The 19400-nt window shown below is 49.4% G+C and overlaps 1 protein-coding gene across 1 annotated transcript in view; it reads left to right on the top strand.

Moving 5' to 3' along the window:
- The window catches only part of ANKRD33B (ankyrin repeat domain 33B), an 88162-nt gene extending 70167 nt beyond the window's left edge, over nt 1–17995 (top strand). Inside the window, exons 3-4 of the mRNA XM_025388732.1 lie at nt 6852–6992; nt 17083–17995. Coding sequence (XP_025244517.1) covers nt 6852–6992; nt 17083–17924 — 983 coding nt within the window. The 3' untranslated portion in view covers nt 17925–17995. The remainder of the gene's footprint in view (nt 1–6851; nt 6993–17082) is intronic.
- The last annotated feature ends 1405 nt before the right edge of the window (nt 17996–19400 follow it).

Below are 19400 nucleotides of genomic sequence, written 5' to 3' on the forward strand. Positions count from 1 at the left end.
AGCACTTTGGGAGGCTGAGGCAGGAGAATGGCTTGAACCCAGGAGGCAGAGGTCGCAGTGAGCAGATATCGCACCACTGCACTCCAGCCTGGGTGACAGAGTGAGACTCTGTCTCAAAAAAAAAGAAAAGAAAAGAAGAAGAAGTATAATGCTAATAGACTGAGTGGGGGAAACCCCACGGGCCTGCCTGTCTAGATTCTTCCAGGTTTCTCAGAGCAGCATTCCTCCCTTCTGGGAATGACGCTCCTGGAACGGGGATCTTAAGACCTACGGTCAGACGGTCAGAGGTGGCAGGTCAGATAATTTCTTTATGTTAGAGCAGTACTTTTAGGTTTTATGGCTGGCTTTAGGGAAAAGGGGTTCTGGTTTCAAAGATCTGCATTGGGGAAGAGGGATTCCGGTTTGCATGGTTGGCCTCCGGGAAGAAGGGACTGAGAGACGGGAGCGCAGGAAGGCAGAGAGAAACCTTTGCTTCTGAGGCCTTCACTGTGGGGTATTGCTTCCTAAGCCCCAACAGCATTCTGAGGGAAGTGAGTCTGCAAGGAAGGAGAGATTGAAGAGAAACAGGAGGGATCTGATAAATATTCCACAGCAGTGGGCAGGGAGTGGCTGTCAAGCACAGGAGGGGAGAAGCAGGGATGTGCCTCTTTCAGCAAAGGAGAATCCCCTGCGTTTTCTGTAGGAAATGTGAACTGAGGACTGACGAGATTCATAAACTTGGAAAGAAGAGCTTTCTACTCATAAAGGGTTGCAGCCTGCAGGGTGGCCATTGTGGCAGGGAAGCAGAGCCTCTGGCCAGAAGCCAGAAACAGACCCTTCCAGGGGCAGAAGAACAAGACAGAAGAACAATGCGTGTGAACGAGGTGGCTCAATACACACATTCTGTAAGCTATGGGAGAAGCATTGAATATTAATGAGAGGAGAAACATGCACGTGTGCAGTCGAGCTCCGTGCCTCTCCCTGGGACCTGTGTTCAAAAAGCGACAGCGTTAGCAGGATCCGAGGGTGGAATGCCGGTTGGTTGTTTTGTCCAAATCACAGAAGGGCGGGGCAGCATCAGGCGGTTGGTTTATATCAGTGGAGGAGTCTTTAGAACGGGCTGGTTTCTATTTAGCCTTAGAAAGGAAGCCTCGTGGTGGTTAGCAAGGAATGGATATAACAGGCGCATTGCCCTTCCATCCTGTCATAGCCGGGAGTCAGTTTTCAAGGGTTCTCTGGGGTCCTCTTGGCCAGGAAGGGGCTGGTTCAGTCCGTTGGAGGGCTCAGGATTTCACTTTTCCTTCTCGGAATGTGGGCAGCGTGGGGGGCGATGGGGGAAAGCCGAGGGACTTCCCTTCTGGTGGTTTCTGTTCCCTCTGTGAACTTGAAGATGAGTCATACAGGAGAGGAATTTGCCTGAGGTAGGTGACTTCCATATGAAAAGTTTAACATTTTCCCCATGGGGCCTGGGGAGGAGTCAGCCTGGAAGCACAGGAGGGCTGTTGGGCCAGGCTGAGAAGCCGGTGGGGCCCGGGTGGCGTGGGTGTCCACCTCTGTGTATCTCCCAATAAAGGCGCCTTGGCATCCATGCAGAGCGGAACCAGGGGCGTGGCGGGGCCAGGCGTCATCTCCAGCTTTCCTCTTTTGCATACCACAGACCTGTCCATCCACTCATTTAGGAGCTCTCTGAATCAAACACTCCACTCCCTCCTCCTGCCCGCCCGGGGTTGGGGGCTGGGCTCCATCTCTGCCTCCTGAATGCTCCCGTGGTCTCCTGGTGAGCTCCCCACCACTTGGAGAGCCTCGGGTCCAGGGTGGAGAGGCCCCACACCAGGCTGCACAGCCAGCCCTGAATCATCGTCCCAACCTTGCACTCATTTTGAATAGCTCTGTGCTAGTTCTCCCCTTTTTTAATTTTTATTTTTATTTATTTATTTTGAGACAGTGTCTTGCTCTGTTGCCCAGGCTGGAGTACGCTGGTGTGATCTCTGCTCACTGCAACCTCCACCTCCTGGGTTCAAGTGATTGTCCTGCCTCAGCCTCCCCAGTAGCTGGGATTATAGGCATCCGCTACCACTCCCAGCTAATTTTTGTATTTTTAGTAGAGACGGGGTTTCACCGTGTTGGCTAGGATGGTTTGATCTCTTGACCATGTGATCCACCCGCCTCGGCGTCCCAGAGTGCTGGGATTACAGGCGTGAGCCACTGCACCAGACCTGTCTCCTCTTTTTTAAAATAAACTTTTGATTTGAGAATAGTTTATGCTTACAGAGAAACTGCAAACACTGTACAGGGAATGCCTGTGTGCCTCACACCAGTTCCTCTGTTGTTAAGATCTGACGTCTGTGATGCGTTGGACACAATGAATGGACCTGTGTCAATGCACCGTTATTAACTGAAGTCTATTCTTTATTCAGATTTCCTCAGCATTTCCCGGATTTCCTTTTTCTGTTGCAGGATCACATGTGGCATTTAGCACTCATGGCTCCTCAGGCTCCTCTTGGCTGTGAGCTTCTCAGACTTCTCTTGTTTTTCATGACCTTGACAGTTTTGAGGAGGACTGGTCGGGTACATTGCAGAATGTTCCTTAATTTGGACGTGTCTGATGCTTTTCTTGTGATGAGACTGGAGTTATGAGTTTTTAGAGGAAGGCCCCTGATAAAGGGCCATTCTCAACACATGGCACCAGGAGACACACTACCAACCTGACCCATCGCTGATAATGTTGGCCTTGGTCCCCTGGCTGAGGTCATGTTAGCAGGTTTCTCCCTGGGAGGTTCTCTCCCTCCTCCCCCGTTTCCATGTAATAGTCTTTCATGGGAAGTCATTGCACACAGCCAGCAGGTTAAGGAGAGGGGAACACGTTCTGGCCCCTTGAGAGTGGAGTGCCTGCCTAGATTACTCAGAATTTTTCTTCTGGATTTTTCTATTCTGCTGGTCACCGTTTACACATATTGTCTCCTGTAATTTTCACAAATGGGAGGTCAATATTATCCCTCATTTTACAGATGTGGAAAAGCTGACTGCCAAAAGCCACCCAGATTCTGAGTGGCAGGCCTGGCCCTTGAACCTGGCTGTTCTCAGAGCCAGCTGTCTTCAGTACTGAGCTCGTTGTCTACACTGTGTCCGAGTGATGCAATTTCATTCAAATTCACATCCTCCCTGGGTCACTTGTCACCTTCTCTTAAGCAGGGTAGGGCTCACTGGGGGAGAGGGGGTGTTCTGGGGTTCTCTAGGTGAGCCTACCCTTTAAAAGGGCTTCCCTGAGGATTTCAGGAATTGAGTCAGATTCCGTAATGTCCAAGTTGGACTGGGCTCAAACTAGATTTTTTTTTTGTAGGCAGAGTCTCACACTGTCACCTAGGCTGGAGTTCAGTAGCGTGATCTCATCTCACTGCAACCTCCACCTCCCAGGTTCAAGCAATTCTCCTGCCTCGACCTCCTGAGTAGCTGGGAATATAGGCATGCACCACCATACCCAGCTAATTTTTGTATTTTTATTAGAGACAGGGTTTCAGTATGTTGCCCAGGCTGGTCTCGAAGTCCTGGCCTCAAGTGATCTGCCTGCCTCGGCCTCCCAAAGTGCTGGGATTACAGGAGTGAGCCACTGCGTCTGGCCTTAAACTAGATTTCAATATGGCGTGTGTTTGGGTTCCCTTGTGCAAGGAAGGCTGTGTGTCTCATATATATAAAGAAAAGGAAAGCTCCATTTGGTTACTCATCATTGTTTTTAGAGAATAAAGGTTGATACTTATACATTCTTAGAAGTATTGGGTCCACCTTTGATTTCCATTGAATGGGGTCATCTGTGTGATGAGAGGTATTATTCTGCCATCCTGGGAAAACCCGTGGGAAGCAGGGCGTGATTTCTTGGATCATCAAAAGCTCAGGCCTATAGTCAGAACGAGCTGGCTGCATGTTGGTTTTTCTGAACGCAACATAATATGCAGAACAGATCTGTATAATGGGCGGTTTGCTTTGTGGACTTTCAATTTTTCGTGTTTCCACCTATTCAAAGCGCTTAGGATGTATCAGTGCAAAGGAACATCCTGCTGAAGATTGTGACGGACACGCTATTTCACAGTTTAAAGAAATGGCTCCAAATGAATTGCAATTCGTTTTACTATGACCCTGGCTAAATCTAACTGACAGGTGCCGCCAAGCATTTAACTGGACCATAAACCAAACTGAGATCAAAGGATTCCCCCAGCTTCCCGCACCACTGCCCAGTTTAGAGTAATTCAGCAGCTCTGGGTACCTGACAGCTGGCCTTATCCCCTCCCCACACATAGTAAAGGACGAGGGAGGGCAATGTGGTGTAAATGAGTCAAAAAAGCACCAGCGACTGGCTGTGAGTCACGCAGCGAGGGGATCGTACCCTTTGTTTCCTGCTTGTAACTCGAACACTGTTACACTCATCAGGGCTTCTTTTTCAAAAAGATACAAGGTTCCCCTTTTCACATTTGTGGTGAAATGTGAAAAGGAGATGGGCTGAGGTCAATGGCGAGCTTGCTCCTCAGGAGAGTTCACTCCTGATTTTGGTTGCCCGTTCCTTCTTCACTTGGATTGATGGAGAGCAAACCCACAGGATTTCATACTGGTGGGGCAGCAGCCCAGAGTGGCCCTCCAAGAGGGAAACTGGGTTCCAGCCCCGGCAGTACTATCCCTCAGGGTGTGACTGGGGAGACAGAAGCCACTTGATATATCGGAGGGTTTCATATTGGATTTACTGAACTGAAGGGGCTGGGGGAGCAGAGATCAAGGGCACCCAGCCCTGCCTGCTGGAATCTCAGCCGCAGTGGGGAATGCTGGAAGCTCCGCAGCCTCATGCTCACTTAGTATTCTGTCTGCAGAGGTGGACTGGGCTGGGGAGGCACCTCAGGTCTCATGCCTGCCGAACCCCAGAGTAATGTCCTTGCCACCTCTCTCCCATCCCAAATCTCAGGCAGTGCCACCCATTGGAAGTTTCTGTGCAAACCAGATGCCTGTGGGGAGTCTGGGCCCTGAGCCCGGCTTCTCCATGATTCAGGGGTTCCTGGGGAGAGGTGATACCAAGTTAAGAAGAGAGTGCATAGAAATGTCCATGAGGGCGCTGCAGCTACGACAGTGGAGGCTGAAAGGAACACGCTGGAGTTGGAACGAATATGTGGGGATTTCTGAACACTGCATCCCCGGTGCATCAGGATGGGGCACTGTGGCTAGGCACAGTGGCTCACGCCTGGAATCCCAGCACTTTGGGAGGCTAAGGCAGGTGAATTGCTTGAATGCAGGAGTTTGAGACCAGCCTCGGCAACGTTAGGAGATCCCATCTCTACAAAAAAAAAATTTTTTTAATTAGCTGGGCATGATGGTGCTCGCCCGTGAGCTCAGTTACTTGGGAGGCTGAGGAGGGAGCATCTCTTGAGCCCAGTAGGTCCAGACTACAGTGAGCTATGATCGTGCTTCTGCACTCCAGTCTGAGTGACAGAGACTCCATCTCTTAAATAAACAAAAAAGATGGGAACTGGGTACCCAGCACCTCCCCGGGGGTTCAGGAGGAGAGACTCGGGCAGACTGCTCATGTTCCCAAGGGGTTCAGACCTCATCAGCAGGGGCCTGGATGGAGGTGGCAGCTAAGGGGAGGGTGCGGCGGAGGGAGGGAGGAAGCTCTTTCCACCAGCTGTGGTTGGTCATGAAGGAATGAGGTCTGAGTTTGGGGACAGTGGTTCTCACCTGCGGTGTTCTTGCCCCACTGATGGTGATTTGGCAGTGTCTGGACACAGTTTTGGTTGTCACAACCTGTGCGGGAGTGGGGGTGGTTGCTACTGGCATCTATTGGGGTAGAGACCAGGGATCTGCCCAGCATCCTGCAGTGCGCAGGGCAGTCCCCACAACTGAGAGTCATGTGGCCCCCCGTGCCGACTGTGCCAAGGCTGGGACTGACCCTGCTCCAGGGCACTGAAGTGGGGGAGGTATATGCACACAAGGACCTATGGGCTAGCTGGCATCAGGCGGCATGGACAGTTGACCTGAGAGGATGCTCTCCCACTCCATTTTGGTTTTCCTTGGGTGAATTCTGGAAACAGCACTGTTGCTGTGATGGTCTCCTTATTCACCATGAACTGAGAGCACCATGGGCGTGCCTGGGAATGAGCAGAAAGTTAGATCCTTTTTGGAGGTGCAAGGTGAGAAAGGGGAGAAATCTGTGTTCTCTAAGAAATCTCCTTACCTGCTTTGCTTTATAGCTGAGGGCCTTGCCTGCGACACTCTGTGGGATGTGTGTGGGGGTAGGTAGGTGGAGAGAGAGAGAGAGAGAGAGAGGCGGCGGGGGGGGGGGGGGGGGGGGGGGCGGATACGTGTGGAGAGAGAGAGACTGCCGCTTCTGGGTGGGAACAGAGGGTGCCAGCGTGAATTGGCACTGTCCTATTGCTGTCATGATGACTTTTTCCTCCCTGCAGCTCCGGAGCACTTGGAAGTGGTTCTGAAGCTCATTTGCAGCTTTGCATCTGTTTGCACGGGCGTCTGCTGCTGGGAGTTGAGGCTTCCTGCCCGCATTGGCTGTCTGAGGCTGAGCTCCCTACCTACCCGCAGAGTCCCTGCCCCCCACGTCCACTCCCAACAGTGTGATGGGACAGCTCCTCCCGCAAGTGCTTTGTGGAAAGAGACCCGCAAGAACCCAAAACAGCAGTGCTGCAGCCAGGGCGGTGCCCTCTGCTTTCCTCTGTTTCCTGGGCTCCGGGAGAATTCTATCTTGGGTCCGAGAAAAACTCACACAGCAGACTGGCTGGCCCAGGGCTGACTCGGTGTTTCTTTCTCCCTCTAGGAAGGCCTGGCTGGAATCAGCACATTTTGTGGAAGTGGGAACCAATACACGTGTACACTTCTCTTTACAGGGCACGCTATCATCACTAACTACTTGTTGAACTATTTTCCCGGTCTTGACCTTGAAAGGAGAAACGCGTTCGGGTTCACCGCCCTGATGAAAGCCGCCATGCAGGGTCGAACGGACTGCATCCGAGCCCTGATGCTAGCAGGTATGTCCACCTGTCCCGTGCAACTTCCGGGGGCCCCGGGACACCAGAGTTGCTCCTTTAAGGAATATGTTTTGAGATTAATCACTCCCATAGAAACAACGCCTAGTTGCTGCAATTATCTGAGTTTTTAAAAAAGCCAACAACAAATGCTTTCAGGATCACGGGGAGAAGCCATGCATTTGTTCCCTTCAGACGCCCCGTCCTGCTCCCTGCTGAGCTTTGCAGTGGGTGGCATCTTCCCTCACCTTCTGTTTTCCTCCTGCTCACCCATTCTACACCCCCAGCCCTGTCCATATCTGTTCTTCCTCAGAAAGGGGTGATCTCTTGGCTGTAAATGGCAAGACTGTGCTGTTGAAGGTGGGTGTAGGGATGGTGGGAACAGCCCAGGCCATCCTAGGTCCCTGCTTGCTGGTGGGTGGCATTGCATAGTAATGTTACGAGGCGATGTGGAGTTGCATGGTAATGTTAGGAGGTGAGGCGGAGTTGCCTGGTAACATTGGGAGGTGATGTGGAGTTGCATGGTAACATTAGGAGGTGATGTGGAGTTGCATGGTAATGTTAGGAGGTGACGTGGAGTTGCATGGTGACGTTAGGAGGTGACGTGGAGTTGCATGGTAACGTTAGGAGGTGATGTGGAGTTGCATGGTAGCGTTAGGAGGTGATGTGGAGTTGCATGGTAGCGTTAGGAGGTGACGTGGAGTTGCATGGTGACATTAGGAGGTGATGCGGAGTTGCATATTAATGTTGGGATGTGATATGGAGTTGCATGATAACGTTGGAAGGTGACATGGAGTTGCATGGTGATGTTAGGAGGCAACATGGAGTTGCATGGTGACGTTAGGAGGTGATGTGGAGTCGCGTGGTGACGTTAGCAGGTGACGTGGAGTCGCGTGGTGACGTTAGCAGGTGACTGCGGAGTTGCGTGGTAATGTTAGTAGGCAATGTGGTATTGCATGGTGATGTATGTGGCAATTTCTGTTTTCTTTGACGTGTCATAGAGTGGAAAATTCTCAGGCTATCAAACTGAATCAACCTCCCTTTGTCTTTCGCGCCATCTTGGAGAAAGCACTTTCCTGTTCCATCTGTGAAATGGGAGTAATGACCTTTCTCCCTCACCTCCCTGAGGCTAAAATATGACAACACTTTATATACTGCTAAAGGCTATCCAGCTGCAATGAGCTACTAAGCTAAATGCTACACAACTAATAGCTTTAATTCTTTTCTTCACTCTGAAATAGAATCAATGATCATCCTTCGTGCAACCTCTTCGGGTTATTTTGAGAATTAAATGAGAAAATATGTGTCAAGCACATGTCGTGTTAGATTCAGTTAGCAGCTGAAGTCTCGGTGAATGTGCGATGCTGCTTTCACCGTTACTTAATTCTGTTATTTTAATTTCTCTTTATTTTTGTTCTTGGCACTGGGTTCAGCCAGTCCTGCTTGGCACTGCAAGTTCCTGAAGAAGTGGATTTCCTCTCTGTTCTTACTTGTTCTGCTGCTGTAACAAAATACCTCACCTGGGTAATTTACAAACTGTAGAAATGTATTGCTCACAGCTGGGGAGGCTGAGAAGCCCAAGATCAAGGTGCCGGCAGGGCCGATGGCTGCTGATGCCCATTCCTTCTTGCTGTCTCCTCTCATGGCAGAGCGGACGCCGAGGCATCCTCAAAACCTCTTTCATAAGGCACTAGTTTGATTCAGGAGGGCACAGCCTTCGTAATCTAATCACCTCCTCAAGGCCTCACCTCTTAATGCCATCCCAGGGAGTCTGAAGTTCCAGCATAGGAATTTTGGAGGGTCGTCAACATTCAGACCACAGCACCACCCCTGTCTTGGTTATCCTGAGGGTGGCATCAGAGTTATCCCAGGCATCGGTGCTTCCAGTAATGTCACTTTTCTGTTCCAGGACCCCTGCTGGGCTCCCACATTTAGTTGTCTTCTTAGTTGTCCCCAGTCTTTTTCTTCTTTTTTTGTCTTTTTTTTTTGAGACAGTCTCACTTTGTCGCTGTCCCTAGTCATCTTCTTCTTTCCAGTCTTCTTCTTCTTTCCAGTCTTCTTCTTCTTCTTTCTTCTTTCTTCTTCTTTCTTCTTTCTTCTTTTTGAGACACACTGTGTCGCCCAGGCTGAAGTGCAATAGCGCAATCTTGGCTCACTGCAACCTCCACCTCCCGGGTTCAAGTGATTCTCCTGCCTCAGCCTACCGAGTAGCTGGGATTACAGGCACCTACCACCACACCCAGCTAATTTTGTATTTTTAGTAGAGACGGGGTTTCACCACGTTGGCCAGGTTGGTCTCGAACTCCTGACGTCAGGTGATCTGCCCGCCTTAGCCTCCCAAAGTGTTGGGATTACAGGTGTGAGCCACCGCATCCCGCCCCTAGTCTCTTCTTGGGTCTGTGAAGTTTCTGTCATAACCTGTTGCCCGTGACGGGACAGTCTTGATTCCAGCCAGTGTGCAGCGCTGCCTCGTCTGAGCCTATCTGTTGTTTTTCTCGAGCTCAGTCTGGAGTTACAGGATTCACAACTGCTTCAGATTTATCTTTCCTTCTGCTTTAACCTTAGGGGATTCGTTAGTCCTAGGGGATGCTATAAGAAAAATAAGTTCAGTGAATAAGAATAGAGGCTTCAAAGATGAAAACTTTCTTGGAAATAAAGAAAAAAAAATCATAATTAAAAGTGAGTCCCATCGATTGTATTTTTGATTCAGAGATGATAGTTTCATTTAAAAAAAAAAATCAACGAGATATCAGTTTCAACAGAGTTTTGGCCCTGTCTGCCCTTATCAATGAGAAATGGTTCCTTCTAATTAAATGGTGATTATGTGGTGCTTTTGTGTTTGGCGGGAGCTTCAGATGCTTTTGCTATTTCTGGATCTAGTTATAATTGAGTGTAGATCTTTGGTAATTTACTTTTTCAACTGAACATTTATGATGTTAGTCACATCAGTGCACTTTCCGACTGAATTAATTTGAACTGCAAACCTTTTGTAGGTCAGTTGCCCTCTCCTCATTTGGTTCAACTGCTGGGCTTTCTTACCTGGGTCTCCTGGGGGTTTCAGGCATGTGTGACAGCATTTAGAGGATTCCAGAAACACCTTGCACATCTCTTGGAACGATGAGCCTGCGGGCAGTGGGTTTGCTGCTGACATTGCTTTTCCCCCATCAGTTATTTGGATACAAATTTGGCATTAGATTTTATACTCTCCCTCCCCTGTTCCCCACTTTGCAAGCCCATCCCCCATCACAGTCTAGAACAATCCACAGATTATTGTCTGTGGGATCCTGTAGTGAGTCTGTCCCTGTCCTGTACAAGGTACAGAGCAAGGAGCTGAACAGAAATAACGCAGGAGCCAGGACCCAGTTTCAAATTCGTCTTCTCCACTTCCCATCTCTACACCTGCAGCCTGTCACTCACCTCTCTAGGACTCAGTTTCCTCTTCTATAAAATGAGGCTAATGATAGCACCCACTGCAGGAAGGCGGGATGCGGATTGAGCAAGTTCACGTGGGAGCAGCCCCCAGGTGCCTGCCGGGCTTGGAGAAGCCTTCTGGATATGTTGGTTGTGATTATTGTTATTGTTATTATTATCATTATTGGTGAGTTTGTGTGTTCAATAGTTATCTGTTAAGTGAATGAAAAAATATGGTTTGTTTTTCCCTTTGAAAAATATCTTGTGAATGAGATACTTAAACTTTCTTAGTGAGGGTAGTAAGCCCCTACTTCAGGGTTTTTGTATTTTGCTTTTTTTTTTGTTTTGAGACAGAGTCTCACTCTATCGCCCAGGCTGGAGTGCAGTGGTGTGATCTCAGCTCACTGCAATCTCCATCTCCCGAGTTCAAGCGATTCTCCTGCCTCAGCCTCCTGAGTAGCTGGGACTACAGGCACCTGCCACCACGCCCAGCTAATTTTTGTATTTTTAGTAGAGACAGGGTTTCTCCATATTGGCTAGGCTGGTCTCAAACTCCTGACCTTGTGATCTGCCCACCTCAGACTCCCAAAGTGCTAGGATTACAAGTGTGAGCCACCGCACCTGGCGAGGGGTTTCTTAATTTCAGCACTGCTGACATGCAGAGCCAGATAATTCTGTGTTGTGGGGGCTGTCTTTCAAATTGTAGGATTTTTAGTGGCATCCCTGGCCTCTACCCACAAGACGACTGTAGCACCTCCCCAGTTGTGACTACCAAAAATGTCTCTAGATGTTGCTAACAGTCTCCCAGTTTGGGGGAAAAATTGCTTCCCGTTGAGAACCACTGATGTAAATAATTTAAATGGGAAAGGATATACAAAGTGGGAAGAGACATTTTCCCCTCTGTGTACTCTTCCTCTCTTGTTCTGTATTCCTCCCTCAAATAAAAGTGTGACATCTTGGCCGGGCACCGTGGCTAACGTCTGTAATCTCAGCACTATGGGAGACTAAGGTGGGTGGATCACCTGAGGACAGAAGTTCGAGACCAGCCTGGCCAACATGGTGAAATCCCGCCTCTACTAAAGTAAAATACAAACAAAATTTAACCGGGTGTGGTAGCACACGCCCGTAATCCCGGCTACTCAGGAGGCTGAGGCAAGAGAGTTGCTTGAACCTAGGAGGTGGAGGTTGCAGTGAGCCGATATCGTGCCACTGCACTCCAGCCTGGGCAGCGGATGAAACTCTGTCTCAAAAAAAAAAAAGTAATGTAGTTTTTAGGGAGCTTTTGAGCTGCCCTCTTAAGCTTTGGTTGTAGTGTAGAACTTATAGAAAATTTTCATCTTCTACTATTACTACTAAGCTTACAGTTCGCCTAAGAAAAGTGGGTTTTATTTTCCTTTTCCAGTAGATGGATAAGTATTGTAAAAAAAAAAAAAATGTTGAATTGCTTCCCCAGGATTAGTGGACAGCAGTAAGGACAGATGTTGGTATATTTGTAAAATTTGTGCAAATACTTTAAGTCTTATTCTTTCCATTTAAATATGTGATATTAAGAAAAATTAAACCATTTAAGGAAACTAAGAGCCAGAGCCTTTGTTTTAGATGGACACTTCAGATTTTAATAAAAAGTATAACCAGGTTCTGAGAGGCTGATCGATTGCATCTTTGGTTTTGGCCTCGTAAGGAATAACTCAGGCTGTTCTGAAGAGCATTGCAAGGGGAGTTGCAGAACCTTGTTAATTCACTGAAATATTAAGGCCCACAGTGACAGGTCTGTTTAAATAGGTGACTCCGAGAAGCATATCGAGGATGTGATTTTTTTCTGAAGACAGGCAGAATGTGTGGAGGTTGGCAGGTTCCAGGCTTGCTTAAGGGAGTTCACTTTCAGAACTGAAGTGCGGTGTAACTGCCGCAGCCTTCAGGAAGCAAAAACAAGCAGCAGTAAGCTCAAATCTTGCTGTGATTCCAAGAAGCAAAGTGGATTTAAAGGATGGTGAGGAACAGAGATCACAGATGCTCCCACTGTGGGTCGGAGGGTTGCTCTTGTCTCAGGGAAGCCCTGATATCTCCTGGAAAGTCAGATGATTTCCAACCATAAAGAGGCTTCTTTCTGTTTATAAGGAAAACATAAGTTTCCTATGAAGTGTGAATTTGCCATGTAGAATTGTTTGAAGTCATTAGGCAGAGGAAGGATGAAAAGTCAAGCATTCTTGTCACCTGAAAAGCAAACCTTGAGAGAAGGACTTGAGGGCAAGTAGTTTCGTAGGAAGGTGGCCCCAGGAAGTGGAGTGAGGGAGCGGGAAGTGAGACTGGGAAGAATGGAAGCTAAGAAATGTCCACCAATGAGCAGCTTCCCCTTGTGGGCAGCTGGGGCTCAGATCCCCTGGACCCTCCAATATGAGGAAAAGATATCGCAGAGATGCTGGGACGTTTATTTTCCAACTCCAGTCCCTCTTTGAGGGGAGATGAGAACTTTGAGCACACTTCCCACCTGCTGTGTGGCGGGGGTGGCTTGTCCTCCCTGCTGGGCTGGAGCACAAGCTTTTTCTCGGGACCCTAATCCAGATTTGTCATCTTGATTATACCCACAATGCCCAAGATACAGGCTGGAGGTGGCACAAGAGGAAGCAGTGAGGGCTGGTCCATAGTGGTCCCCTGTGGCCAGGAAAGGCCCCCTTGCAAGAGAGAGACCTGAGCTGGGGTTTATAGGGTGGATAACATGGGGGTGGGTGGGGGCTGGTGGAGAAACAGGAAGGGAAGTGACACATTCAGGGCTTCACGCTCCACCCACCTCCTGCTAGTCCTGGGCCTGGCCATGGCTCCCAGAGAAAGCCTTCTTGAGAATGAGTGATGGAACGTATAGATTTTTTTTTCCCATTAGCACCTGTTTGGAATGTTTTTGGCTGCAAGTAACAGAAATCCTGACTGGACAGCGGCTTAAAGAAAACAGGCTGCATTTCTCAGCTCCCTAGAAGTCTGAGGTTGGCAGTCACCCTCCAGAGCTGGCCCTGGACTTCATGAGGACAACACAGACCCCAGTGGTTTCCTCCTGTCCATTTGGCTCCCCTTAGCCTGTTGATCTGTCACCCCTTGATTCCACAAGAATCACCCAATCCGTATTTCGGACAGGAAGCTGCAGCAGCACCAACCATGCTGGTCCCTTTCGTCAGGAGGTAAAACCCTCTTTAGGGCTCAGTCCTAAACCCACTGCTGGGTTGCTTGGCTACTTGTAGCTGTAAGGGAGGCTGGAAGAATGGGGAACAGGATTGCAGCCATTAGATTCGACTAGTGATTCTCAGCCCAGGGGACATTTGACCCAGGAGACATTTGACCATGTCTGGAGACATTTTTGGTTGTCAGAACTGGTGGAGTGCTACTGGCATCTGGAAGAAGGTAGAGATCAGGGATGCTGTTAAGTGTTCTCCAATGCACAGGACAACCTATACCAAATAATTACCTGGCCTAATATGTCAATAGTGCTGAGGTTCAGAAGTCCTGGGTTAGACTGATCGTGATGCCTTGCCAAGAACTGAGGATGTTGCTCCCTCAAGTGAAATAGAGGATTTTTGTGTAGACTTAGAGCGCTCAACAAGGCAGCAAGTGGACCCATGGGCGGCAGCCCCACTTTTGTCCATATGGTTGAGCCCTGGGCAAAAGGACACTAGGTGGGAGGTGAGGATGCTGGGTGGTCTGCTGGCAGGAAGATGGATACAGTGGCATTTCAGAAATCCTCTGTATTCTCTGAAAGGTGTTTGCATAAAATGTTATTAATCAGTACTTATCTTTTATAATTTAATTACTGTGTTCAGGTCATTAATATGACCCTTTACAGTCTCTTCCTAAGGCAGCTGATCCCTAATTTATAGCATGACTCGGATTCTAGGATCCAGTGGCCTTTGTTCCTTAGAGTCTTTGTCTTTTCTGAGATCATTTTGAAAAGATAGGTGAACATCAGGACGAAGAGTGCAAAACTTTGGACAGCTCTTCCTCTGGTTTTCCATTAGCATTTGAAAAATGTCTCTTTCAGGCAGTGTTCATTAAGATTTTAATTTTGCAGTTTGTTCCTTTTTTAAGTGACATGCAATTAATTAAGGTTTAATGTGTCATCTATTTTTTGCTATGACACTTTTACTGCCCCCTTTTCATTTTAGTCAGTTTATAAATTGTACTCTCGCTAATGAGTTCCATCCTGATATCCAGTTCCAAATAATTACCACTCTTCTAATATGGCTATTCTTTAATGTGTCACAGAATTCAGATCCTTACCAGGCAAGCTCAGGTGAGCTGGGTCTGCGGGAGCCATGAGGCCACTGTGGGCCGGCAGGCCAGGGCAGCGGCTGGGGACCCGGCCTTCCTCAGTTCAGCACATATTGATCAGCCATCACATGTCAGACAACTGGGTCTGGGTCTGCATGGGATATACATGAAGAAGCGTCTGTTGGGCCCAGTCCCCGAGGAGCTCACAGACTAGATAACTGTCCTAGTTCTCCACGTTGCTTTGCTGGTGGAGATGGGACTAATGGGACTTGAAATCCTCAATGGTTTCTTTGGTTTTGAAATGGAGTCTGGCTCTGTTAGTCAGGCTGGAGTGCGGTGGCGCCATCTCGGTTCACTGCAACCTCCCCCTCCCGGTTGAAGCAATTCTCCCACCTCAGCCTCCTGAGTAGTTGGGATTACAGGTGCCCGTCGCCACGCCAAGCGAATATTTTGTGTGTTTTTAGTGGAGATGGGGTTTCACCATGTGTTGGCCAGGTTGGTCTCAAACTCCTGACCTCAGGTAATCTTCCCTCCTCGCCCTCCCAAAGTGCTAGGATTACAGGTGTGAGCCACTGCGCCTGGCCCCTCAGTGATTTTTAACAGTATGTGGGATTGAGATTGGACCAGTATTAATTGAACAGCAATTCCATATTAATTTCTATACTGCAACATTGAAATTTATGCAGATTTCATCAAGTTGAGTTGAAGTTTAACTTTGCAATATTTAATATTTGGGGGCAGTGGGTGGCCTGGGGAGATTTATTAAGTGACTAGTGTCAGGGCGACTGTGTAAGGGGACCTGTCAGTCAACCAATAGGATGTGGATATCAAGAGATTTATTTTAAGGAGTTGACTGTGTGGTTGTGGGGATTGGTGAGTCTGAAATTGGTGCGGTAGGCTTGAAGGCTGGAAACTCAGGCAGGAGTACGTAGATGCTGCAGTCTTGAGGAGGAATTTATTTTTCTCCAGGAAAACTTGGTCTTTGCTCTGGAGGCCCTCAGCAGATTGGGCGAGGCCCACCCACATTATGGAGGGCAATCTTGACTTAAAGTCAACTGATTATAGATGTTAACCACAGCTGCAAAATACCTTCAGGGCAACCCTTAGATCCATGTCTGATTAAATCACTTGGTATTCTAGCCTAGCCAAGTTGACATAGAAAACTAAAACTAACCGGGCCTGCTGGGTGGTAGGAAGTATATTAGACTGAGGTTAGGACACCCAAGTCTTAGACCCTCTCTCTGTTACTAGCTTGGGGGTCTCAGGCAGGTCCCACAGCTACTGTGACTGCCATTCATTTTGCAACAAGCCTTTTTAAAATTCATGCCCCCTACCCACCAGGATGAGATATGTTGAGCAAACAAAAATGAAATTTTCTATTCTGGAAAAGCCCACCATCTGTTAAAGATAGACAGAGCCTGGCCAGCTAGCCCGCACTGGGAGAAGCAAAGGACCACCCATTTCCCACAGTCCAGGACCCATGGCAGTCCTCAGAGTGAGGCCACAGCTGGGGCGCCACCACTTTGCGAGTCACTGTTACTAGTCGTATTTTTAGAATATTCTAACCACAGCATTCAGGTATCCAAGGCAGCTTTATTGTCTGTTCTTCTCTCCATTGACAGAAAGCTATAGGATCTTATTTCTTTAAAAAATTCTGTAATTTGGCCAGGTGTGGTGGCTCATGCCTGTGATCCCAGCACTTTGGGAGGCCAAGGTGGGTGGATCACCTGAGGTCAAGAGTTCAAGACTAGCCTGACCAACATAGAGAAACCCCCTTTCTACTACAAATACAAACTTAGCCGGGTGTGGTGGCACATGCTTGTAATCCCAGCTACTTGGGAGGCTGAGGCAGAAGAATTGCTTGAACCCAGGAGGCAGCGGTTGCAGTGAGCCGAGACCGCACCATTGCACTCTAGCCTGGGCAACAAGAGCGAAATTCCATCTAAAAAAAAAAAAAAATCTGTAATGTAGGTGCTGAATTCAGGCAGGGTTTCATTCAAGACAGATAATCAAATGGAACACTTAAAAGGCAAGTTGGACTGGGCTGGGCAACGGTGGCTCAGGCCTGTAATCCCAGCACTTTGGAAGGTGGAGGTGGGAGAATTGCTTGAGCCCAGCAGTTCGAAACCAGCTTGCTCAACAGAGCAAGGCCCCATCTCTACAGGTGGGCTGTGGTGTAGTCCCAGCTACTCGGGAGGCTGACTTGGGAGGATGGCTTGAGCCCAGGAGGTCGAGGCTGCAGTGGGCCGTGTTCCCATCACTGCACTCCAGGCCCAGCTTTGGGTGCTCACATGAGCACCGGGTTTGTGCAGTGGCCGGGTCTAGGGAGCCCTCTGTTAGGAGGCTTGGCTTTGCCCCAGGCTCTGCCTTGGGAGGGAAGAGTCCTTGTTGCCGCCACCCACTCTTGTGTGTGTTTTGCGTTTTGCAGGGGCAGATGTCCACGCGAGGGACCCCCGCCGTGGGATGTCGCCGCAGGAATGGGCCACTTACACGGGCCGCGTGGATGCCGTCCGCCTCATGCAGAGGCTGCTGGAGCGCCCTTGCCCGGAGCAGTTCTGGGAGAAGTACCGGCCCGAGCTGCCGCCGCCCCCCGAAGCGGCGCGGAAGCCCGCGGGCTCCAAGAACTGCCTGCAGAGGCTCACGGACTGCGTGCTGTCCGCGCTGACGCCGCGCACCATGCGGGGCCCGGAGGACGGGGGTGCCCTGGACCACATGGTCCGGATGACCACGAGCCTCTACAGCCCCGCCGTGGCCATCGTGTGCCAGACCGTGTGCCCCGAGAGCCCCCCGTGTGTGGGGAAGAGGCGGCTGGCGGTGCAGGAGATCCTGGCGGCGCGGGCGGCGCGGGGCCCCCAGGCGCAGGAGGCGGATGGGGTGGGAGGCGCAGGGCAACGCGGGCAGACCGGCACGGAGGATGTGGACTGCCGGGAGGGCTCCCCGAGAGCCGACCTCCCGCCCCCGTCCCGGGGCCCCGCCGCGCCCTCCTCGCGGAAGGCCAGCCTCCTGCCCCTGCAGCGCCTGCGGCGGAGAAGCGTGAGGCCCGGCGTGGTGGTGCCCCGGGTCCGAGTCAGCAAGGCGCCGGCGCCCACCTTCCAGCCCGAGCGGCCGGCGCGGAAGGGCAGCACCAAGGACAGCGGCCACCTGCAGATCCCCAAGTGGCGGTACAAGGAGGCCAAGGAGGAGAAGCGGAAGGCAGAGGAGGCCGAGAAGAAGCGCCAGGCCGAGGCGCAGAAGGAGAGGCGCTCCGCGCCCTGGAAGAAGAGGACGTGAGGGCCTGTGTGCCTGGCGTGGGGGCCGGGGCCGGGGCGAGGCCGCGGGGCTGGTCGCGGAGAAGGAGGCGGCCTCGTTGCGCATCGCACCACGGACGCTCCATGGACCATGGGGCCACGCGCATTTCCAGGCTGTCTGTCCAGGCTGCTTCCAGGAGAGGGCTGTGGGAGCCACATCGATTCGCCTGTCACCAGCCCTCCTAGCAATCAGTACACCTAGCGGGCACGCTGCCTAAAAGGCTCCATTTAGAGAACCTCAATTAGGATTTTTTTTTTTTTTTTAAGATCAATTTATCAAAGGGCGTTTTCTGCGTAATTTTGTATTTTTAATCATTATTTATCAAATTTGCAACGTTTTACAAGTGATAGGGCCCCTTATATCCAAGGCAGTTTTAATACACTTGCCTGAAGACCTTTTGTTTAAAATACTGTTTCTAGCAATAAGTATTCATGATACCTGTATGAGTTCACACAGACATCATGGGATTCTCCCCTTTTTGATTGTTTGGTCTTTTCTCCTCATCGTGGGTGTAGGTGTGCGCTGGATGTTCTTACTAATTAGCTTAAGTGATACCAGATAGTTCTGTTTGACAGAGGCATTGACTCGTTCAGCCACATGATCAGGTGAGACAGAGAGATCAGATGTTATTGTATCTTTTTAAAACTCTTATCCATACAGTAATATATTGAGGGAAAACATATTGTCAAATTATAAAACAATGGAGAGATAAACATCTATTTATTGCTAGAATTAAACTCATTTTAAGCAAAGGGTTTTAGATAAACTGGATAGGAAATCTTTAACATTAAAAATAGATATGAGAAAAAAACTGTCGTTCGATAAAATGGGGCAAATTTAATAAATGATTACCAGAAATACAAAATTAAGCCATATGTGCTCTTAAGTAATTCAAATCCAGATATCCTTAATATGTCAAAAAGATGCAACAAGAATCAGGAACCCAGAATGATACAAATTACAGGAATGGGGAGGAGGCAGTTTTTAGAACAGGCGAGAGAATGGAATGGGGAACAGACTTGTTTTCGGCAAATTCTCCTGGAGTAGACCGGGCAGCCCCCTCCTCCAGGCTCAGTTCCAAAGAGTCCTGTGTGGGTATTTCTTTTCCTTTTCCTTTGAGGACTGCACTTGGTGTTTAGTTCATCCTCATGCCGACCTCATAGAATTTCCAAGATGCGGGGCCCTGAGCAGGGCAGGGCACGGGTGTGATTTGCCTTGGGTCACAAGCTCTCGGTGAGGGTTTTAAATCCACACTTTTATCTCCAAAGTCACATGGAGATCACTTTTCTCTCCAAGGTGACATGAAGAGCACTTTTCTCGGTGATCAAATTTGAATTTATCAAAGGGGGTTTTCTGCATATTTTTGTATTTTTAATCATTATCAGATTTGCAGCATTCTAATTCGGCAGTGCAGGGTATGAAAGCTGGAAACTCAGGCAGGAACTTCTAATTCTAATG

This window comes from Theropithecus gelada, chromosome 6 (assembly GCF_003255815.1).
Source record: "Theropithecus gelada isolate Dixy chromosome 6, Tgel_1.0, whole genome shotgun sequence".
NCBI lineage: Eukaryota > Metazoa > Chordata > Mammalia > Primates > Cercopithecidae > Theropithecus > Theropithecus gelada.